The 23450-nt window shown below is 42.9% G+C and overlaps 1 protein-coding gene across 2 annotated transcripts; it reads right to left on the bottom strand.

Moving 5' to 3' along the window:
* Positions 1 to 4265: 4265 nt before the first annotated feature.
* Positions 4266 to 12465, bottom strand: EDN1 (endothelin 1). Of its 2 annotated transcripts, none has more exons than XM_023555813.2 (5): positions 11909 to 12465; positions 10129 to 10294; positions 8383 to 8541; positions 8125 to 8238; positions 4266 to 6235 (listed from the first exon to the last, which is right to left on the bottom strand). In XM_023555813.2, the coding sequence occupies exons 1-5, from the start codon at positions 11970 to 11972 to the stop codon at positions 6133 to 6135; spliced, it is 606 nt and encodes a 201-aa protein (XP_023411581.2). In that variant the 5' UTR covers positions 11973 to 12465; the 3' UTR covers positions 4266 to 6132. The 2 variants fall into 2 exon arrangements, with proteins under 2 accessions (XP_023411581.2, XP_023411580.2); XM_023555812.2 differs by having other exon boundaries at positions 4267 to 6235; positions 10129 to 10297; positions 11909 to 12460.
* Positions 12466 to 23450: the final 10985 nt, after the last annotated feature.

Here is a 23450-nt window from a genome sequence, read left to right as displayed (position 1 = left end):
CCTACTTCTCTGCTGAAAATTACTATTAGTTCCAGTAATTGTCTTGTGGAGTCTTTTGGGTTTTCTGTGTATACTATCATATCAGCCACAAACGGGGACAACTTTACTTCTTCCTCACCAATTTGGATGTCTTTTGATTTCTTTTTCTTGCCTTATTGCTCTAGCTAGGACTCCCAGCACAATATTAAATAGGTGTGGTGATAAATAGCACTCTTGTCTTGTTCCTGTTCTCAGGGGGAATGTTTTCAGCCTCTCTCCATTAAGAATGATGTTGGCTGGTAAAGGATTAATGGATCACAACTCCCACAGCCTCCACCAGACTGAGTCAAGCAAAGCAGACTATGCCCACCTACCACCACCGACTGCTCTGACAGGGATCACAATAAAGGATCCCAGACAGAGCTGGAGAAAAATGTAGAACAAAATTCTAACTCACACACACACAGACTTACTGGTCTGACAGAGACTGAAGAAACCCTGAGGGTATGGCCTCCGGACACCCTTATAGTTCCGTAATGAAGCTACTCCTGAGGTTCACCCTTCAGCCAAAGATTAGACAGGCCCATAAAGCAAAATGAAACTAAAAAGGCACACCAACCCAGGGTCTAGAGGGGACAGGAAAGCCGGTAATGGGAAACTCAGGTTGAGAAGGGAAGAATGTTGACATGTCATGGGGTTGGCAACCGATGTCACAAAACAATAAGTGTATTCATTGTTTAATGAGAAACTAGTTTGCTCTGTAAACCTTCATCTACAGTACAACAAAAAAAAGAAAGATTGTTTTTTAACCACAAAAAAAGAATGACGTTGGCTGTCTGTTTCGTATAGATGCCCTTTATTATGTTGATGAAGTTCCCTTTTATACCCACTTCATTGAGAGTTTTTATTAGGAACGGGTGTCGGACTTTACTGAATGCCTTTTCTGTGTCGATTGAAGTGATTACGTGATTCTTTTATTTTGTTTTATTTATGTGGTGGATTACGTCGATTGATTTTCTAATGTTGAACCATCCTGGCATACCTGATATGAATCCCACTTGGTTGCGGTGTATTATTTTTTGATATGCTGCTGAATTCTATTGGCTAGTATTTTGTTCAGACTTTTTGCATCAATATTCATAAAAGATATTAGTCCATAATTTTCTTTTTTTGTCATGTCTTTGCCTGGTTTTGATATCAGGGTTATGCTGGTTTCATAGAATGAATTCAGAAGTATCCTTTCCTTTTCTATGTTCTGAATAAGTTTGACTAGTACCAGTGCAAGCTTTTCTCTGAATGTTCGGTAGAATTCTCTTGTGAAGCCAAGGCTATAAATCTTTCTGGAAGCAGACTGCCACATCTTTCTCTCTTGGAACTGCTGGTAGGTTCAAATCACCACCTTTTCGGTTAGCAGTCGAATGCTTAACCACTGAGCCACCAGGGCTCCTTACTAATGATAAGATGTATGAAAAAACAAAACAAAACAGATGGTTATATGTGTCATTTGTTGTAGCTTGAATATGTTGTAAGTGGGGGACTACCTGTATTGTTATTTGTTATGGAGTCCCTTGGTGGTGTGAACAGTTAAGCACTGGGCTACTAGCCAAAATGTTAGTGGTTCAAACCTACCCAGAGGTGCCTTGGATGACAGGCCTAGTGATCTGCTTCTGAAAGGTCACAGCCTTGAAAACTCTATGGAGGTCAGTTCTACACTGCACACACGGGGTCGCCATGAGTCGGAATTGACTCAATAGCAACCACCACCACCAACAGGACTCAGGCAAGTCACTTACCCTTTCTACATGTCAGTTTCCTCAGCTGTCAAATGGGTATAATAATATGGTCCCAATTTTCTGAGAAGTTTGTGAGACTTAAGGGGAAGAAATGAGAGAGAAGATGTGAAAATGCTATGGAAAATCCAGTTATCCACAAAGACAAGAGGTTCTCATTAAATTGATGAGGTTATGGGAACAAAGGGAGCCCCTGTGGTGCAATGGCTAAACACTTGGCTGCTAGCTGAAAGGTTGAAGGTTCAGACCCATCCAGCGGCTTTGAGGGAGAAAAGAGCTGGCGATCTGTTCCCCAAAAGATTACAGCCTAGGAAACCATATGGGGCAGTTTTACTCTGTCAAGTGGGGTCGTTATGAGTCCGAATCGACTTCACAGCACCCAAAAACAACAGTAAAACAAAAACAAGCAAAAGCGAGAGAAAGCCAAGGCAGAATGAACTGCATTGAGAATATAGGCCTGAAAACAATGTGGTTTTAGACAGTGAGACCTGGGGCTTGGAAAATTGCATTTTCAAGACCTCAGACACAGAAATAAAAAGCTCCAGTTTTATATAACAGAGCAAGAGAATGGACAAAAAGAATTCTCCCTTTACTCATATAATTGAAACATCATTTGGTAGTTAAACTCCAAAAAATAATAAAATGAAAAGTTCCTTAAAAAAAAAAAAAAGGAAAAGTTCCTAGTTATACTCTATTTCATGCTGTAGAAATTCACTTAAGTATGCCGTGAGCTTTGTCTGCTACTTCACATCTCTTTTCTGCCCTTACATTCCTTTCTTTCATCCTGAGGGGATGGGTCTTCCAACCATGATCTGTAAGGCTAGAAGGTAAAGCTCTCATGAGGAGCAATTTTGCCTCCACCACCCAAGAACCCCCTACTAAGGTTTGCTTGGACATCGATTCTCCCACCTCCCGTCCCTGTGGGTAAGATGACAATGCTTCAGGGGTCAGGCTCCAAACATGTCAAAGCCGTGTGATCTGAGGTAAGTCACTACCCTTTCTGGGCCTGGTTCCACCTGGAAAAACAAAAAATTATTCTTCCTCAATGTCATCAGCAGTCTTTCTGAGGAAACTGTAAATACCAGTTGTTGTCAGGTTGACCACGACTCATGGTGACTTCATGTGTGTCAGTGTAGAAATGTGCTCCATAGGGTTTTCAATGGCTGCTTTTTCAGAAGTAGGTCACCAGGCCTTTCTTCCAAGGCACCTCTGGATGGACTGGAATCTCCCACCTTTTTGATTAGCAGCTGCAGGGACTCTTGTAGCTTAGTATAATACCCTGAGCTGTGTCTTAGGTAAACACAGGCAAGATTAAAGCCTACTGTTCCCTTACAAAAGAGGCCTATCACTGGGGAGAAAAAAAAAATGAAGTACCCATTAGTGGAATCCTCTTCCCTTGCCAAAGGTCACCACTCCCCGCCCAGGTCCTCTGGTCCTTGGAGTCCTGAGATCAAAGCTCTGCCAGACTGTTAGTGTGAGGAAAGAAATCTGTCCTAAGTGGGCTTCCAGGAACCACGTTTTTGCTAGGAAAATAGCTGGAACAGTGAGAGACAGGCCCATCAGCTCGCCGTTCGAGCTGGCCTGGGCCTTGAATAATATGAAGCTTTCCTCTACATGCTTAAAAAATAACAATGTTCTGTGAGCCTCCCAATGTACTTTGCTGCTGGCCCTCATGCCTGAAGTTAGCTGCTTCATTCTTTTCACTTTTCTTGCTGGGTATTGATACAGGAAGTACTGAGGAAGAGGATTTAAAGCTCTCACTCATAAACATACTCTTATCACCTCACTTGCTGTGTTGTTCTTTGAGCTGTTTACATTCTGTGGCTTCTCCCTACTACAGCTTTCTCTTAAATGTATTAGAACCATGTGCCTCAAACTCAGACCTCCATTGTTTTGTGCCACCTCAACTTCTACAATGCCAACAGTCATGAGGAAAGCCCAGGACCAGGCAATGTTTCATTCTGTTGTACATAGGGTCTCTATGAGTCTCAGTCAACTGGATGGCAACTAACAACACCAACCTCTACATATGATCTCAGACTCGCTTAGAGCCATTAGAAAATTTTTCCACTTCTTCATTTAACAGATGAGGAAACTGACAATGCAAGGGGGATTAAATGGTTTGCTCAAGATTAAATAATGGCCAAGTTCAGATCAAGTAACCCGTTAAGGTGGGCAAAATGGTTCAATCCCTTTGAAAACCAGACGCTGAGAAACAGTTTGCTAGATAAAGTGAATTTCATAAGTAATTGCCCCGAAGAAATTGGACTATGCCTTTAAAAGAGAAAAAAATGCAATGGGAGAGGAAAGGAATGCCAGTACAGATGGAAACACTGCCCAGGACATTGGTTATGCAAGCCCAGGGACAGTTACTGAGGCCTCGGCTCCCTCAGATGTGTCACTCTTTGCACACCAGTGATCACCATGAGCTAATATTTGTTGAATTCCAGGTATTCTTTTGAATACTATTAGAGAAGGGTGGTGAAAATTCTCAAGCGCTGATCAAGCTGTTGCAGGCTTCTGTTGGTAGCATCCAGTCACAATACTATATTCTCTGATGGGTTGGCAAGGTCAGCCAAGGCAGGGGGAAGTGGAGAGGAAGCTGGTTCAGCCACACAGGTGACCTAGAATTTGTACCTGGTAGGTTGTTTTGGGGATCCCTGCCTCCATGGTCATGTGCCCGGTCCTGAGCTATCACAAAGAAACAATGGTATGCCATGTTCCTTCATACACAAAAGTCTTCATTTGAGTAAATAAAAAGATGTTGGAATTGCCTACCAGCTCTGAGCGGGCCATTTTCTAAAAGCAACTCTAGGGTGGAACTGTGTCTAATTAGGGACATTTGTGGGGGAGGGTCTTTCTGTTGCTTTCTTTAATCCATTAGTATGGAGAAAGCACCTCTCACTACACCATCAGCTTAAAGCCTAAGGAAGTAAATGGATGGAGTCCCTGGATAGTTTTCAAGTGAAAAAGAAGGAAGCTGTTATATAGGGGATGATGGAGGTATTAAGGCTGTGTTTTTGTGTTTTTTTAACCTTAATGCAATCTAAAAACAACTTTTAAGATACAGATCAAGCTCCTTTTTTAATTAGCTTAGACCATTTTCCCTTTCATCGTCCGCTCTCCATGAAGCCATCTTTAATCATTTCCCTTCATAATTCTTACCACCTTAGCCCGCTCCTTAGGAAGTCCAAACAACATCAGTACTGTAGGGAAAAATATTTATTTTCTGAAGTCATTACCTTGACAGGCAAAAAAAGCATTTTTTTTCCAATTTCATTCAGAAATACATTTTAAAAAAATACATGGACCAATATGGCCTGCCCAGACATATATTTAACATGGTAAATATAAAGGAATAAATTGTTTGAATATAAATATCTATAAAAAAATAATTACATCAAAATTTAATCCAGCCTCTTCCATTAGCCAGTTACATAAAGGAAAATAATTCTATTAATTGAAAGCATAAGCCGCATTTACTTTTCTATGTCTTTCATGAACAACCCTATACCGTTGCGTTTCCAAAAGTCAGGGGAAGGAGATCACCTGATTCAATGATTTTCCTTTCATGGATTAGAGTTAGTAGGTTACCATGAAAATGTCATACCTACCTCTGACATGTTAGACCAGACTTTTATGAGGCTAGGATTCACTATGGGGGTTACTGGGAGGGGATTGCAGGAGGGGGAAGAGTTTGGGATGGCAATAATTAAAGGCAAAAAACCAGGTGGTGACATATTTCCGCCAGAGTGCAATACTGGTGAGGTAGACTGGTATCCATGAAACACATCCCGATTTACAGTAGTAACAGTTTCTTTCCGTTTTACATTTTTAGGAATGAAAAAACAGAGTCTTTTTCATCTTTTTTTTCCACTCGAGTATCTGTCCTTCAAGTGTTTTCAATTTGTGCATTCCGTAGAAAATCTTTGCGTGGAAATTTGGAGTTGCTCCCTGAAATGCGCCAGACGCCTGAGTCAGACACAAACACTTCCTTCAGGGGGGCCACTTCAGAAACTCCACCCCTGTGTGGAATCTCATTGCCCTCCCCCGGGGGATGCTACCCTAAAGCACATGGCACTCTGTCTCTCTGAGTCGTCCACTGTCATCACTAAAGGAGGACAGACTAAAAGCAGTTACCACTGATGGAAGCAAACGAAGATAGACTGGGGGGACTCCTTAACCTTTCTTGGAATGTTTAGAACAAGAATGTCAACGTCAGTCCTTGGCGGGCCTGGAACAAGACAAGGTCTAAGCAGGGAGGTGCCCTTGCTGTGATCCCAGCCCCTGCAGCCAGAGTGCAGCCTTGGCCCCGTGGTCTCTAATCGCGCGATGTCTTCAGACAGGCCCCAGAGGCCTGTAGTCAGTGCGTTCGGTTGTGCATCACTTTCTTCTCTCTGTAGAGCTCAGCTTTTAGCTTCGCGATCCGAAAAGACGTTTTGATGCTGTTGCTGATGGCCTCCGACCTATTAAAACAAGACAAGAGAAAACAAAAGCTATGAAATAAACAGCACTCCTGGCAAAAGAAACCTCTAAAATTAGAGTCTGGCACGAACCAATCTAAATCTGGTTCCTGATCTTTTACCACAGACAGCAACAGTGCGCTACCCTTTGATAAAACGTCAAGTGTATCTATTACCACTGTGAAAATAAAGCCTGGCCCGTTTCGTTTGCTCAGAACGTGAAAAAAAAGGGAGGAGGGAGGTTGTCATATGTAAGGGGAATTGGACATTAAATACAATTTTAAAATTAGCCAAAGATGTTTTCTTTTCTTCTGTAGTCCCATCCCAATCGCCACCACCATGATAGTCTGTAAGGAGGAACTCAGCATAGGTTTCAGACAGTCACGGGCATCTTCTTAATCACACGAGGCAGGGGGTAATAGAAGGAATTGAAGGTTCCTTAGAAGGAAAGGGGGAGCCCTGGTGGTACAGTGGTTAAGAGCTCAGCAGTTAACCACAAGATCAGCACTTCAAATCCGCCAGCTGATCCTTAGAAACCTCTTGGGGCAATTCTACTACTTTGTCCTATAGGGTCACTAGGAGTTGGAATTGACTCAATGGCAACGACTTTGGTTTTCGGTTTTTCGTAGTTGGAAAGAGCAAAAGAGAGGAGGCATATGGATAGGCCCAAAGCAAGTGTTTGTGGCAATTAAAAATTTTTGTGCACTTATTTTTTTCTTTTTGAAGGTGAAGGAAAGAGGCAAGAACCATGAGTGCTGATTTAATAGTTGATATATACACTAAAAAAAAAGTCCAGGGGAAGCGTTACTGGCCCTGGACAATACATGTGGAAACTGGAATGGCAGATGTCAGTCACAGGCAGCTGAAGGCCGCCCCGCGATCAGTAGTAAACAACTCTGACTGCCAGCCCTGCGCTCACAACATTTTGATCATAGAACTTCTTGCCACCGGATTTCTAGGCAAAGTTTCCAAGGACCATTATAGGGAAATATAGAACATGTGACAGATCTGAAAACAAGTTTCCTTCCTCAATCTTGTGAATTCCAAAATGTTTAGGGTTTGGAACATTCATCACCATAAAACTACTCTTGGTGTCACTTGATTCAGATCCCTCTATGCTCCCAGCTTGTGACTGACTAAAAACCCCCAAACCAAATCTGTTACTGTTGAATCAATTCCAACTCATAGTGACCCTATAGGACAGTAGAACTGCCCCATAGCGTTTTCAAGAAGTGGCTGGTGGCTTTGAGCTGCCAACCTTTTGGTTAGCGGCCAAGCTATTAACCATTGAACCACCAGGGCTCCCGTGACTGACTAGGACACCAGAAAGCTTGTTGGAATGACAGCGGCTATCCACCAAATACATTTCCCTGTTAAAAATAAAAAATAAGTGCCCCCAAATGGCATGTTCTAAATCTTACTAACCCTGCCTAAAGACTTAATTTCCCTTTGGCCATCTGAATAACTGCAACTTCTAAGAACTTGGTTATACATGACACTTAAAAAAAAAAAAAAAAAAAAACCTTGCTCTGAAATGGTTTTTAATTTCTCAGGGTAAGTGGTAAGTATATTGACTCAGAGAGGCAAAACTTGGGTAGGAACCAATGACAGAAGTATGTCTGGATATATTTTGCTTGGAAAATCTACCTTTAGATTGAGTGGGCTGATGACAGACGTGCTAAGGTCACCAAAGTGTGGAGCGGGCAGCAGTTTATGTTCAAGGTCTCTAAGAAAATAGTTGAGAAGGATTCCTCTGCTCTTTCTAATCTACAGAATATGGAGAGTGTCTTTTTTATTGTCTTTAAGCCTTTCCCCCATCAAGGCAAGAATGGCTGAGGGAGAAGTCTTTTAGCCATTGGTGACTGAGGTAGTGGTTCTTGTGGGTCTCTTACCTTCTTAGTTTTCTTCCTTCCACCAGCCACTGATGAATGCACTTCCCTCCAAGCTTGGAACAATCGTTTCCTTTCTTGGGGTTGTTCCAGCCTTTCTCCATAGTGTCTTGGGCCCTGTTAAAATATACATAGGAAAAAAAAAAAAAATGAAGCAGCGATATCTTCGACTTACCTGTACTCTCAATGTCTCTCAAAGGCAGCATTAGAGGACGAAGCAGATTGAGAGGCTCGTTGAGAAGCTAAGGTGTTTCTACTCACCTGAGTTCTTTTTCTGCTTGGCAGAAATTCCAGCACTTCTTGTCTCTTTGGCTAGTACATTGGCATCTATTTCTGGGGTTTGCTGCCTTGGTAGGAAATAAATCCTTTAAGGATCGCTTTGACCTGGAAGGACTTCCCAGTCCATATGGAACAATGTGCCTATTATGAAAAGAGAGGAACAAAAGATATAAGCATAATTAATAGTCTTCAAACTGACATGTTCTCTGGGGTACACTCATCCCACTGGGAACACAGGAGCTACTACACAGTGCTCAGTAGGGTAACTTAGGAGCAAAGCTAGGCACACTCAGGGGCACAAGCCCTGAGTGTGTCTATCCAACCAGGAGAAAACCGGTTTTTCTAATTCAATGCAATTGCATTTCAACTATTAACAAGGTTCAGTTTCTTCCTGACACCAATAACATTGCTTTTTGTCCAAAACTATGACATCTCTGCTTTGGTGTCTGCTTCATATTTTCTACCTTGTCTAATGTTCTATTCAGTTAACAGCTATTTGGTGGTGGTCGGGGGATTTCAATTCAAATTGATAATGTTAAAAGTGTATGCTGACGTGGCGGGAGCAGACACTACACCATGTACATGGTTCACACTCATATTTGTACCTTTCTCCTGCAGGTTGTTGTCGCTGTGTGCTATCAGGCCGATTCCGACTCATAGCGACCCTATAAGACAGGGTAGAACTGCCCCACAGGGTTTCCAAGGCTGTAAATCTTTATGGAAGCAGACTACCACATCTTTCTCCTGGGGAGCGGCTGGTGGGTTCGAACCACCGACCTTTTGGTTAGCAGCCGAGCACTTAACCACTGCACCACCAGGGCTCCTATCCTGCAGTTGAGCGATAGCTAATGTTTATAAAGGAATTCTTTTGCCAGAAGGCTCTCCAGTAATTCTAATGTGTCCCTTTTGATCCTCACCTAAGAAATAAAACCCTCTCCTTGGAATCATCTCCTTACTGAATATTAGGCTCATTTTGTTTTTGTTTGGTTTGATTTGATTTCGATTGGATTTGGGTCATCCCTTGCCATCACAGGGGTATTGTAGACACAATAAACGTGTTCTTGTTTAGATGAGCTAGTTTGCAGGGGAAAGGATGAGAACCGCTTTCCTTGCGGTGGCAGGGAAACCTACGGAATGTGTTTCTTTTCCTACCTTGAAATGGGCTTTTCTGAAGGGAAGGCAGAGGGAGTGAGGAGGCCCAACTTCTAGTTCCAGCTCTGCCACAAACTCACTCCCGCACAAGTGACCAACAGTTTGGGTTTTAGCTTTTCTCTAAGTGAAATGATTGAATTATAGCTCCATAATCCCTTCTACCTCTCAAGACTATACCCTCCCGTGAGAAGTACAAACTGAACTAATCCACATATAAATAACCTCAGCAGTTCATTCCCTAAACGCATCCAAACCCACTGGGAGAACTTTCCCCCTAGACCCCCCACTGCCTTAAAGTTTTTCTTCTGAAATAGGCAGCAGCCTCCCAGCACCCTCCACTCCGTCCACCTATGGTGTAATGAGCAGGCTGAAGCCAAAGGCCTCAGAAGACTGTCCCCTCTGTTGCTGAAAACCAAGCCGTCCTGGTATTTTCAGGAATGGAGGGGCACTGCAACCTTCCAAATGCAAACCAAAAAAAAAAAGCTCTCCAGAAAAGTGGCTCTAGTAACTGGCTTCCAAGCTCCTGTGAGCCCAGCTGATGAATGATTAGAGTTACGATGCCCCCTAGAGACTCACTCGGGAGTGTTGATCCAGATGATGTCGAGATGGCAGAAGTAGACACACTCCTTATCCATCAAGGACGAGCAGGAGCAGCGCTTGGACCGGCGGGGCCGCCAGGGCGCACTGGGCGAGGGGCCGCCCCCTTCGTTCTCAGCACCCGTGCTGAGCTCAGCGCCCAAAGCTGCTGGAGAGAGAGAGAGACAGAAAGAGCAGGTCAGTGGGGTTTCCAGACACACCGGATCACAGCATTTACACCAGAGCCTGTAGAGTCCACGAATGCAGATGAAGTAGACAGCCTACCTTCAGCAAGAAACACAGAGGGAAAAGGGCTGTAAAATTGGACCTTCTTAACATGACTTTGCCGTTACCCGACCGGCTTACCTGCCTTCAGGGAGATTATATAAAGGCAGGGGAGACAAATACCTGAGAAAGGACTTATCAGCTCCCTTGAAGCTGCCTTTAAGAAAGTTCTTGGAAACGTTGGAAATTGGAGTTGGGCTCTCCACATGGTGCTTAGTAGGACCACAGTGGGTTATAATTGGCTGGTGACCCAAAATCTAAAAATATGTGAATCCCACCCCCTAGTCCTTGCTCGAGAGCCACCTGCCCATTTGGTATGCCTTTCTAGTTAGGTGAGCATCTGCCACTTTGCACCTTAGGGTGGGAGGGACCCAGATGATACCCAACTCTTGAAATTAGGGAGGTAGAGGGCAGGGGCATTGGGGAAAGGATTGGAGAAAAAAGAGAAATTAACACTACAACAGTCATTTCAGGCAATAAATGCCACGGAAACCACAGACTGAAGGTTAAGCTGAGTAGCAGCTCAGAGGACCCAGTCAAAGCTCCCCGGATTGTGAATCCAGACCCCCTGGAGCAGCAGCTCCATGTGGGACCAGCTCCCTCCCCTTGCCACTGCAGCCTCCTGTCTCCAGGCCACTCTCTGACTGACAATTCAGCCTCACAGCTTATCTGCCCAATTTTGTACATTTCAAATGATCAGACACATTCCAGGATTTTCATTCCCTTGACATCCTTTCTCTTTAGTCAGGGTCATGAAAAGACAAAAAAAAGTGCATTGACCCCAAAAGGGGGAACCAGGCAGAGGCACACATGCTATCTAATCTGTGAGTAGCCCGATGTATCCTAGCTTCCCTCCCAAGACAGGTGAATACAACTCAGAATAGAATTCACGTGGCTTTGGGTGCCAAAAACCTGCCAAAAGAAACCTAAAGTCAATAATGACAATTTTTAAAGAAAACAGCTGCTCTCACCCAGAAACCACCTGGGGTGGGGGTTATTCAACAGACTATTCTGCAGGTGACTTTACTGCTTGTATACAGCTTGAATGACTTGGACAAAATTCCTTGGCTTCAAGCTGAAATGTTTAAATATTTTCCATAATCACACAGTCTTAGAGCAGTGTTTGAATAAGGTATGTTTCTATATATCCTATATACCTGGAGGAACACGTATGTTGAAAACATAGATTTTTAAAGAACATATCTTGCCTTTATTCTTCTTGAGTTATGAAAAGTCAAGAAAATATCCTAGGCTATAATAATAATATTATTATTACATAATAAGTGATACATTAATATAATCTAAGCAACTGCATTCAATAGATACATTTTTAATTTTTCCCATGAGAATACCAGGTAGCTTTGAGCAATAATTCCCAGACACTTTGATATCTGAGCTGCAGTAATAAACAGAAAGGGGAAAAACAAGCAAGGAAAGCCTTAAGGTGCGTAAGAAAGACATTAACATTCAGAGATTTACAGGTCATCGTGCCTACCTGTTTCTGGAGCTCCTTGGAAAGCCACAAACAGCAGAGAGAAGATTATGAGGAAATAATCCATTCTGAAAAAGGGGATCAAAAACCTGCTCTGCAAACCGACCCCAAAGGAGAAGGAACAAAAAAACAACTTCAGTTCCCTCCAAGTGCTTCTGGTTGTTCAGATCTCAAAGTTAGCTTGTAGTCAAATGGCGAGAAAACGAGGCTTCTGCCAAGAGAGAGGGCGGCGGAGCAGTCTGAGGACACGCGCCGCGGTGGCGTGCGGGGACAGCGCGGAGACTCGGGACTCTCGCAGCTCCAGCCCCAGCGCCGCTGCAGAAGCGCGTCTGACTTGGACAGCTCTCCGCCGGCTTTTTATATTGAACCCCTATAGAGTGGGGGTAAACAGCTCCAACTTTATTCCAGCCCCAGACAATGTTATTGTGTTATTAGTCACCAACAGGCAACGTGCAGCCGGAGATAAGGCCAGGCTCTAAAGGAAATCACTGCTAACTTCAGAGGCAGACGCCGTCTGACAATTCAGGGGCAGGGCTAAGAAAAAGAAAATACCCATTAGAGACCTTTGGAAAACCTGCCCGTGCAGTACTTGAGTCTGCTTCCCCTTTGCAAGCTGCCAGCCCCAGAGTTCAAGAACCAGAAGAGGGACTCCAGAAAAAAGTCATACCATTGGTATGAAAAGTATGAGGTACAGTTTAAATAGATTGTATTGTTGTGTGCAGGGAATTCTTTTTTTTTTTTTTTTTTAATTGTTGTTCCCTTCATTTTCCTTTTATGTCGCTCCGGTTTCTTACTCTTGGTCAAACACGAGAACGGTCTCTATTCCTCCCTACCCTGGGTCAAATTATTTTGGCATATCAACATACTTTTAATTCAAGCCCCCTCCCCCAAATCTTTTTTGCTGAAGTTCATTGCGTCCACGGTGAATAAGATCTGTGAGGGATTGGCAAGAAAAGGGAGCTAAATAAAGAAAAAAAAATTCCAGCCGTTCAGCCGTACATGCACCGTCGTTTCAGTATTACTGAAGAGAAACCCCCATAAGCTCCTTTCCGGGCCCCACCAACAGGACCTCCATCTGGAGTAATGTCAGGAGAGGAACACCAGGGGGAGACCAAGAGCTACAGGGGCCTTGTCTTCTCAGTGACAGAAGGAAACGCCACCTGTGGAGAGGACAAAGGGAGGCTAGGGAAAGGCTCCTAACAGAGGCGAGGGGGTGGACCTCAGAATATTCCGTTTACACAGGGACATTTGTCTAGGTCTTTTTTCCTTGGGCTTCTTCAGTTAGGGCAGAGAGGGTGTTCTCCTACAGGTTTACGTGATATGCAAGACGGGTGGTGTTGGGAAGGAGGAAATGCCGGTGCTGAATAAGGGGATCAGATAATACCTCCCATTTAATAATGTGTTTACATTTTCAAAGCGATTTCCTGTCTGTTTAGCCTTGAGATACCCCCTGCGAGAGTCACAGGGCAGTTACTGCAGAGGTGGAAACAAGCTGAAATATATAAAGTGAACTGTAGTTTTTTTCTTTTTTTTTCCAATTAGTCCCATTTTTCAGGTGAGAAAACTGAGGCTTCCAGAATTTACGTGCTGCACCGAAGTTCTCATATTGCGTTGAGTAAGACTCAGTATCAGGAATTCAGGCCACTTTTATCCAGAGTCCTACAGGATAAATTCAGAGTGTCTTCCATTTACAGGAAAAAGATGAGTCTTCCCCTAAGGCCACCATCAAATAGGCACTTCCTCCTCATCTTGTTTTACTCCCGTTTTTTCAGAGGGTGGGATTCAAATGTGGACCCATTTTTAAGACTTGGCAACAGAGCTGGGGTCTCAAAGAACCATTTCCACCATCCTTCTCCTCTGCAAGTGAAGGGATAGAATTTATGCCAAGACTGATGTTGCGGACCTGGACACACTCGGGCCCCCCTTGAACCTTCCTGAAATTCAGTGCAGGGAACAGTAACAGTGGCAGTGTCATCCCACAGTGGGATCTGTCCCCTAAACAGCCCCTGTTGCAAGAGCTAGGGATGGGGCCCAGGCTCCAGGAACCCTCCCTCCCACATCCACGTGCAGATGACGCCACGTGCAGATTACCCTCTGCCTCCTCCTCGGTGCCTTTACCTCAGCCCAGCCCTGAGGCTCAGGGAGGACACAGCTCCCCCTAGGACCAGGCGGCGCCGACCCGGAAACCAGCTGTGCCCGCCTCAGCTGGGACCAGTCTCCTGACCTCCCTCCCCCCAGCAGACCACGGGGAGAGGAAAGGAGAATTGATGTCACAGTCCCAGGAGCCAAACTGTGCCCTAGAGGGGAGAGGAGGCCTGGGCAATGTGTCTTGGCAGGAATCTCCACCGTCCCAACTTTTTTTTTTTTTTTTTAACATCCTAGCAACTTTGACAAAACACTGGCAACAGCCAGGGCCAGTCTGTCCTCAGCTCCTCCCCGGAAACGACTGCCCCCGAACCAGGTCATCCTGGGCAGGGCCCCCCACCACCTTGGTGAGGTGTCCCTGCAGGTGCCCACATCACCCAACAGTCAGGGGGAAAAGTGAAGCAAAATGAAACTGCCCAGGCACCTTCCCACCTCCTCTCTCCTCTCCTCTCTGGCTGTGTCATCCAGTGAATGTATTTGAATGATAAATACAACAATCTAGCCTCACCCTTCAGCCTCCCTTCCCTGCCTTTTGGGGCTCTGTTAAAATTAATTCATAGGATTTCAGATCTGGGAGAGTCCCATCATTCCAAGCACAATCTCACCACCACCTCTTTGCATCCTGAGTTTCCAAGACTGGTGTGCATGTCTGCATGTACTTCCATTTCTCGTCTTTGTGTCTGTGTGTGTGTCCGGTGGGGGCAGTGAGTGGTATCTGCCTTCTCAGTCCACTTCTACTCTAATAAGAGCTTCTTCTCCTTCTGTTGGAGGAAAGGAAAGCCCTGCTCAAGCCCACAGAGGCAGCTGAGGCAGGGACAGGCAGCTAGCTGCACAGCAAGAAATTTGCCAAAGAATCAAGGAGGGGGCAGAACCCCAACAAACCAGTTTTACTAGCTATGTACTCCCACCCCTCCTCCACTTAAGAAATGGCTAGGAATGGAGGCAGAAAAGGAGGAGGTTATAGGAACTGGGCAAAGGCATAAGCGTGGGGGTCCCCTCAAGGAACCGGGAGGGTAAAGGCATTTTGCAGCCACAGTCACCTTCAGAGAGGAAAGGGAAGTGAAGTGAGAGAAGAGGGAAAGAAGATGGCTTTGTTCCCCAGTAGGACAGTTTGCTGGTCTTGCTTTTGATGTTGCACTTGGATAATGGAAACTGTTTGGTAAGACTATTTTTCTGTGTATTTCTTTCTGTAACTCTTGCTATAGATAGCTATAAATAAAACACCCTGGGCCCCCAAAACAGATACCACACAGTAGCAAAATGTACCATTTTTAGCACTCCCCAGCTTTGCTCTTTCTCAACTTTTGCGTAATAAAATTTGCAACTTTGCCAAGCCGGTAAATTTGATGTGAGACGTTGCATTTGGCTTAGTGGATGGACAATGGACAGCCGTTAGGTTGCTTGACAACAGCCCAAGGAATGGGGAACTAGCTTATGGTAGGCAAGGTGAAGCTAACCACGCAACTTAAAACTGGTTCTTTCATATATCGTGGACTATTTCACATGTCTACTTTGCATAGGCCTGTTGAGAAAGACTGTGTACTATAGTCATCACGCCCATGACACATTACACACCCCCGCTAGTCATGCACAAACACAGCTTCTCCTACAGTCCAAAAACTAATGGTTGATTAAGCACAGGAAATATAGTCATGGTCAGGATAGATTCATCCAGTGCATTTTAAAAACATATAACGTATGCTGCTTTATTTCCTTTACACTTTCATCCATAGTACAATAACAGGTAGCAAGCATTTAGTTTAAAAGGGCATGTCTAAACTCAGCAACAAAAAGACAAACAACCCAATTAAAAAATGGGCACAGGGCTTGAATAGACATTTCTCCAAATGAGATACACAAATGGCCAATAAGCACATGAAAAGATACTCAAGGTCTTTAGTCATTAGGGAAATGCAAATCGAAACCACAATGAGATACAATCTCACACCCACTAGGATGGCTATTAACAGAAAAATGGAAACTAACAAGTATTGAAGAGGATGTGGAGAAATTGGAACCCTTGTGCATCGCTGGTGGGATTGTGAAATGGTGCAGCCACTGTGGAAAACAATTTGGTGGTTCCTCAAAAAGTTAAACATAGAATTACCATCTTGTTGTGTGCCATTGAGTTGGTTCTGACTCAGAGCAACCCTATAGGACAAAGTAGAACTGTCCCATAGTGTTTCCTAGTTTGTAATCTTTACAGAGGCAGATCACCAGGTCTTTTTTCCCACGGAATCACTGGTAAGTTTTAACTTCTGACCTTTCGCTTAGCAGCTGAGCGCTTAACCATTGCACCACCAGGGCTCTTTATGTGACCCAGAAATTCCATTCTTAGTATATCCTCAAGAGCCTTAAAAACAGGGACTCAAACAGAGATGTGTACGCCAGTGTTCACTGCATCATTATTCACAACAGCCCAAATGTGGAAACAATCCAGTTGTCCATCGACAGATGAACAGATAAACCAAATGTGGTATAGCCATACAATGAAATATTACTCGGCCATAAAGAGAAATGAAATGCTAGTACATGCTATGACGTGGATGAACCTAGAAAACATTATGCTGAGTGAAATAAGTCAGGCACAAAAGGACAGATATTGTATGATCCTACCTATATAAAATATCTAGCATAGGCAAATTCGTAGAGACAAAAATGTGTTCATGGGGCTGGGGGAGAACGGAATGGGAGCTATAGCCGAAGGGGTACTGAGTTTCTGTTTGGGGTGAAGTAACATTTTTGGACACAACATGGTGAGTATAATTAATGTCACTGAAAACAGCCAAGAGGACCAACTTTTTTATTATATGTATTTCACCAAAATAAAATAAAATTGTAAAAAACCCAGAAAAAATCCGGTGCCGTCGAGTCAATTCCGACTCATAGCAACCCTAAGAACATGTCTAATTCTTTAACCTAGCCTTTCCCAAACCTCAGTCATTCATAAACCTTCTTCCCAATTTTTGCCATATTTGTGTGGCACCTGTACATTTTTACTTAATATTATCCGTTCAACTGACTCATTTTTTTTCTTTGAATAATTTCAAGGAAACATTATATCACTATTCTCAGCAATCAGATACATGAAGTTACAGTTTGTATAGTTAAGTAATACACATATTTATAAAGTTAAATATTATATGTGAAATCATGGGAACATGGATTGAATTGTGTCCCCCCAAAATATCTGTCAACTTGGCTAGGTCATGGTTCCCTTGTATGATTGTCTGCCGTTTTGTCTTCCGATGTGATTTCCCTATGTGCTGTGAATCCTACCACTATGATGAAATGAGATGCATTAGTGGCGCTTGTACTGACAAGGTCTATAGGATTGGGTAGTGTCTTGGGCCAATCTCTTTTGAGATATAGATGAGAGAAGTGAGCGGAGAGACATGGGGGCCTTATACCACCAAGAAAGCAGCTCTGGGAGCAGAGCACATCCTTTGGACCTGAGGTTCCTGTGCTGAGATGCTCCCAGACCAAGGGAAGACTGATGACAAGGACCTTCATCCAGAACTGACAGAGAGAGAATGCCTTCCCCTGGAGCCGGCGCCCCGAATCCGGACTTCTAGCCTACTGGCCTGTGAGAGAATAAACTTTTCTTTGTTGAAATCATCCACTTGTGGTATTTCTGTTATAGCAGCACTAGATGACTAAACATATAATTGTGTATGTTTATTAAACTATTAGAAATAAAAAATGACCATCTATGTGCTCTCACTTATCTACCGACACCCATATGTTTTCCACTCTTGGGAACAATGCTCCATCCACCGCTAGGTCGTATACCTTATTACGTTAAGTATTAAGCTCTAGTTTAGCTCCCACTCTGACCTCTACCTTCTCTCACAATAACCTCCAAATATCTCACATTAAAACCTTCAAGTATTCCACTTCATATGGATGCACCTCAGTGCAAGGTGTTTAAAGAAACCTTGCTTTGTTTCTTTCACACACATTCTGGCATCCAGAACCCAGGGGGAAAAAAAGATTCACATCCAAATGCACCTAGTTGACGCTTGCTCTTGGCTTGTGGCTTCAGTGTTTCTGCAGTTGTCCTTTATCTTACTCTCCACCCTCTACCCTGATTTAAATGTCATTTCAGGTTGTAGTTGCTGTCTCTCCCTCTCTCTTTCACACACACACACACACCCCGATAAATTGGAATGAGAGAGCAATAATAACATTTCATGCATCAGAGGGACCAGGAAAATGTGACAGCCAGCACATAGCTCCCCATGTTTTTCTCTTTAATTTTAATGTTATGCCATTCATGACATCTGGAACTAAAGGGACTCTGATGCAGGGGGAAAAAAGTGGAGTCACTTCATTAAACCTAATTTCTGTTGTTATTCGAAACAATCTTTCCTTCTACATATCTGAATGGGGTGGCAAATGGAATAGGTTCCAGAGGGAAGGTTCCAGAGAAACATGATCACTGCTTTCCTATGCTCAGTTAACCAAACTGCGTGTGTGGGACATTGAGTACCATGTCTCTGCTTAAGTCTATTGCTGTCAGAACCCTTTTTATGACTCCATTTCATTTCTCATTGTGCATTTTTTTTTCCTTTAAGACTTTCTTTTGCACTTACATATACGCACTTATAGAATGGCAAACATAAGCACAAAACCTTTGGAGTCCCCTTTGTTGTTTTGCTAAAATTATAGAAAATTACCCTTGGAAAGAAGGAGGACAGTGGTGGAGGCTGAGTGGTAGAATCTTTGCCTTTCATTTGGAAAACTCGGGTTCCATTTCTACCAAAGCACGTCAGGTGCAGCCACCACCCGTCTGTCAGTGGAGGCTCGCATGTTGCTTTATGCTGAACAGGTTTCAGTGAAGCTTCCAAACTAAGATGTGCTGGGAAGAAAGGCCTGGTGATCTACTTCTGAAAATAAGCCAATAAAAACCCTATGGGTCAGATCGTAATGGTCCAATCCCATTGTGCACGGGGTCACTATGAGTAGGGGGCCAACTCAACAGCAGCTAAGAACAACAACCACTGGAAATTAGCAAGAAAGTGGTCGGTTTTTAATTAATTTTATATCAGAAATCTGAAATTAAAAAGCTTCTATTTTTCAATTTCTTTAATTTATTGTGCTCACGTATTTATTGAGCCCCCAATGGGTGCCAAAAGTAATTCTAGGTACGTGGTGTGTTTCAATGTAAAGACAAAGATGAACTTCAATAGAGTAGCATGAGACTAATTAAAAAAAAAAAAAAGACACTATGAAAACATACACACTAGAAAAAAGAAAGACATTTTTTGAGGTGGGGACAGCTGAGGTACCTACCAGATGGCTAGGGCTATGGTGAAAACAAACAAAAAAAAAAGTCTGTTGCCATCAAGTTGATTTCGACTCATAGTGACCCTATAGGACAGAGAAGAATTGTCCCATAGGGTTTCCAAGGAGTGGCTGCTGGATTCGAATTGTCAACCTTCTGGTTAGCAGCCGTAGCACTTAACCACTACACCACTAGGGCTCCAGGGGCTATGATGATACTGGGTTCTAAATAGTTTGAGAGAGAATCATGGAATGAAAGAGGCTAAATGCAAGTCTTAAAGGGAAGCAGGAAAGATCTTCAAAGATGAGAGGGTTTAGGTTTCTTTGAGCTCATAGGGAGTTGAAGCAAAGGACAGGAAATGGCTAAGAAGGATTGGGGAATTTTAACAAGGTGGTTTAGCTGTAGGATTTACAGTTTCAATGGGACCAGATGGCTGGTGCTGGTAAAAGCAAGAAAGACTGTACAGGTGACATACGTGGTTAATATTTTCAGTATCACTTTAGTGTGCCGATAGAATGGAGAATGTCTATAGTTTTCACATTGTAAATTCTCATGTCCTGTGGATAAGTGTGTAAATTAAGCCAATGGAGCCATGAGGAACTCCTTCCTACCACATAAACTCAAATCATTTTGACAGTTCATTGTGTGGACTATTTTGCCATTAAAAGTTCTGGATTTTATTTGTATTAAAAAACGAAAATGTTAAAAGAATTAAAAATTATTCCCACATTATATAAATCTCCTTTTTGGACTCAGCCATAAGTCTTCACTACAGAGTTTTGGAAAAAGTTCTCTGGCTTCCTGTATCTTTCCTCCTCTCTTCCTTCCATGAAAAAAGACTAAATAAGAGGATTATTTTTATTACTTCTATCTGCTGCCTATTTGCAAGTAATTCAAACTTCACTCTCTATAGTATTATTTTTATAAAGTAAATTTTTCTTCAAATAATAATTTTTCCTAAATATGAGTATGCAGTGAAAAAAAAGAGAAAAAAAGAAAGCAAGAATATTTATTACTGGTTGTCGTCATAGAAAAGCAAATTGAGAAAAAAGTGGGTCACGTTTTTAAAGTGGCATTTGGATTCATCTAAGAATGCAAACTTAATTTTATAAGCTCCAAAATACAAATAATGCTAAATGTTCTGTTTGATTTGGAATTTTCAGTTTTTCCATTTGTTCTTTCGTTTTAAAAAAAACAACAACAAATTTTGGGGGCAGTTACAAGAATTTTTTTTTTTTCTGTGAAGCTTGAAAAAACTTCTGCATTCTTTTTGTTACTAGCGTTTAACACTGATTGATTACTGACATTTGCCTGGGTGGCACAAATAGCTAAGCACTGGACTACTAACAGAAAAGTTGGTAGTTCAAACACACCCAGAGGTGCCTTGGAAGAAAAGCCTGGCAATCTGCTTCTAAAAGGTCACAGCCTTGGAAACCCTATGAAGCAGTTGTAATCTTCGCACATGGGGTCACCATGAGTTGGAAGCAACTTGGCGACGACTAATAACAACGACGACAATGGTTTTTACCAAGGACAATGAGGTAAGTCAAAAGGGTATTATTGAGGCACACATCTTTCCTACGTCTGACTCACAAGAGCCAAGAATGAGGAATAATGAAATTGAGTATCATATTACCTTATTTTGTTGATTTATTTTAGAGAAAAGTCGGAAAAAGAGAAAGGGAAGAAAACTTATGGCTGGATGTCAGGTCGCTGAGGGACTTCAGGGAAAGCAACAGGGAAGACTCACCTTACGGGAAGAAGCAGCAAAAGGACCAGGCCTGGAGTTCTCAGTCCCCCTCCTTCCTGGGATGTCAGGGAAGTGTGAGTTAGAGAATTCTGAACACTGATAACGTTCACGTAGAGCACATTATCTTGCTACAAAGTGGAAAAGATCTCGTGAACCGCCGGGTAGCTTGTTTAAAGGCTTTTTTTCCAAACTTGTTTCAAGATTAGTCAGGGAGGGCTGACATTTTCTAGATAAAGCATTTTTACAGCATTGTTTCTTTCTGGCTGTTCTTTCTCCCCCAACATCCATTCTATTTTTGTACATTATCTGGAAGGAACTATCTTTTTGGGCGAATGACCAGGTCTTTGCTCCAGCGGCCTCATTCTTCCCAGTTCTCTCTCTTAGCCTTCCCCATTTTCAAGAACATTTGCCACTGGACTGTGGTGGCGAGGGCCTGACAAAATGGGGGCAAACAGCCCAGGCCCCCAAGATCCCCTCTTGGACTGGGCTGGTTAAAAGTTCTTGTGTACGTGTAGATCTAGATACATTTTTTTCTTCTTGCTCTCAAAGGATAACTGGAAAACACCTAGGAAATTTTAATCCTAATTATGTTTTTTAGTTTCTTTCAAACAAATCCATGTTTGCTTTCTTCTTTATGTTTACAGATGTTACGATAGTGGTTCAAAGCCCTAGACCTGTAAAGTAAGCAATGATAGATGAAATAATAAGTGCTCAATGATTTTCCCAGGGAACACGTAAACCTTAAAAGGGCATTCTCCTTTGAAGTAGCCACCACCCAATCATTTAAGAGAGAGAGCAAAAATAACATATTAGAAAAATAGAATGTTACTATAGAAAGTGACCCAATCTCCCAATCTATAATTCCGCCAGAATGCCAAATAACTGGGAACAGATGGTTCTTAGGAAAGTGAAACTCTGAAGAGTGACATGGTCCAAATATAGATTACAATTCAGCAGGAACCAGTGTCAACTAACTGAACAATTCGTCATGATAGACAAGTCATTTAATCTCTCTCTCTCTCTGTCTGCCTTTTCTCCTTATAAAATAAGAAAATAGCGTCTGCTACTTATTTACACAATTAAGTGTTTAGTTGCAAACCGTGGTGGTACACTGGTTAAGTGCTCGGCTGCTAACCAAAAAAAAGGTCAGCAGTTTGAACCCATCAGCCACTCCTTGGGAGAAAGATGTGGCAATCTGCTGCCATAAAGATTTACAACTTAGGAAACCCTATGAGGCAGTTCTACCCCATCCTATGAGTCGTATTCGATTTGATGGTAACAGGGGTAAGTGTTTAACTGAGGCTGTATGTACAAGGACAGAGACAACAAAACCAAATGGGAAAAATTTAACTAACTAGTGAGCTATACAGAAATTCATGTTTGTTGTTGTTAGTTGCTGTCCAGTCAGCCCGGAGTCATGGCAACTTGTACAACAGAACCAAACACCACCTGGTTCCGCACCATCCTCATGATTGCTGGTATGCTCGAGTCCACTGGTATGGCTGTTGTGCCAATCCATCTCACCCAGGGTCTCCTTCACCCTCACTGGCCCTCTATTTCACCAAACTTGATGTCCCACTCCAGCCATTGATCTCTCCTGATGACATGTGTAAAGTAACAATATTCTGTTGTGATCCATAGGGTTTTCATTGGCTAATTTTCAGGAGGAGATCACCAGGCCTTTCTTCCTAGTCTGTCTTAGTCTGGAAGCTGTGCTGAAACATGTCCACCATGGGTGACCCTGCTGGTATTTGAAATACTGGTGGCATAGCTTCCAGCATCACAGCAGTACGCAAGCCACCACAGTAGGAACAAATTGACAGGAACCCAGAAAAAGAGGGGGAGGGGGCAAGACACTGTCAAGTGCAGAAAATAAAAGGGAAGGAAGCAATAGGAAGGACAGAGGACGGACAGTTTAATGGAAGCTCTATTATTAGATGTTGACTGAGGGAATAAAAAACCCATGATATCAAAATCATAATTAGTCGCAGAGATCTTCAATTTAAAGAGTCGAAAAACCCTGGAACATGAGAGACATTGTACATGGATGCATAAAAGGGTCAGGCCTGGAGTCTGAAAATGAAGTTATATTTCTGAGGCTGAGCACACGAGAGCATCCAAATTCTAGCTGGAAATATAGTACTTAAGCTATGAAGTAGGTGGTGGAGAAAATACGGTTTGGAAATATCTAACAAAGAAAACAATTATCTGAGGGAAATTTTATTGTAATGGCCAATAATTATTTTCTTGAGTAGGGGCTAAATTTATTATCTACCACCCATCCGTCAATTTGTCATACTGTGCTGGTTTCTGTGCTGCTGTGATACCATAAGCTATGTCACCAGCATTTCAAATACCAACAG

This window comes from Loxodonta africana, chromosome 1, assembly GCF_030014295.1.
Source record: "Loxodonta africana isolate mLoxAfr1 chromosome 1, mLoxAfr1.hap2, whole genome shotgun sequence".
Lineage (NCBI taxonomy): Eukaryota > Metazoa > Chordata > Mammalia > Proboscidea > Elephantidae > Loxodonta > Loxodonta africana.
Note: the sequence above shows the minus strand (reverse complement) of the source record. Positions and strands in the feature narration are given on the sequence as shown.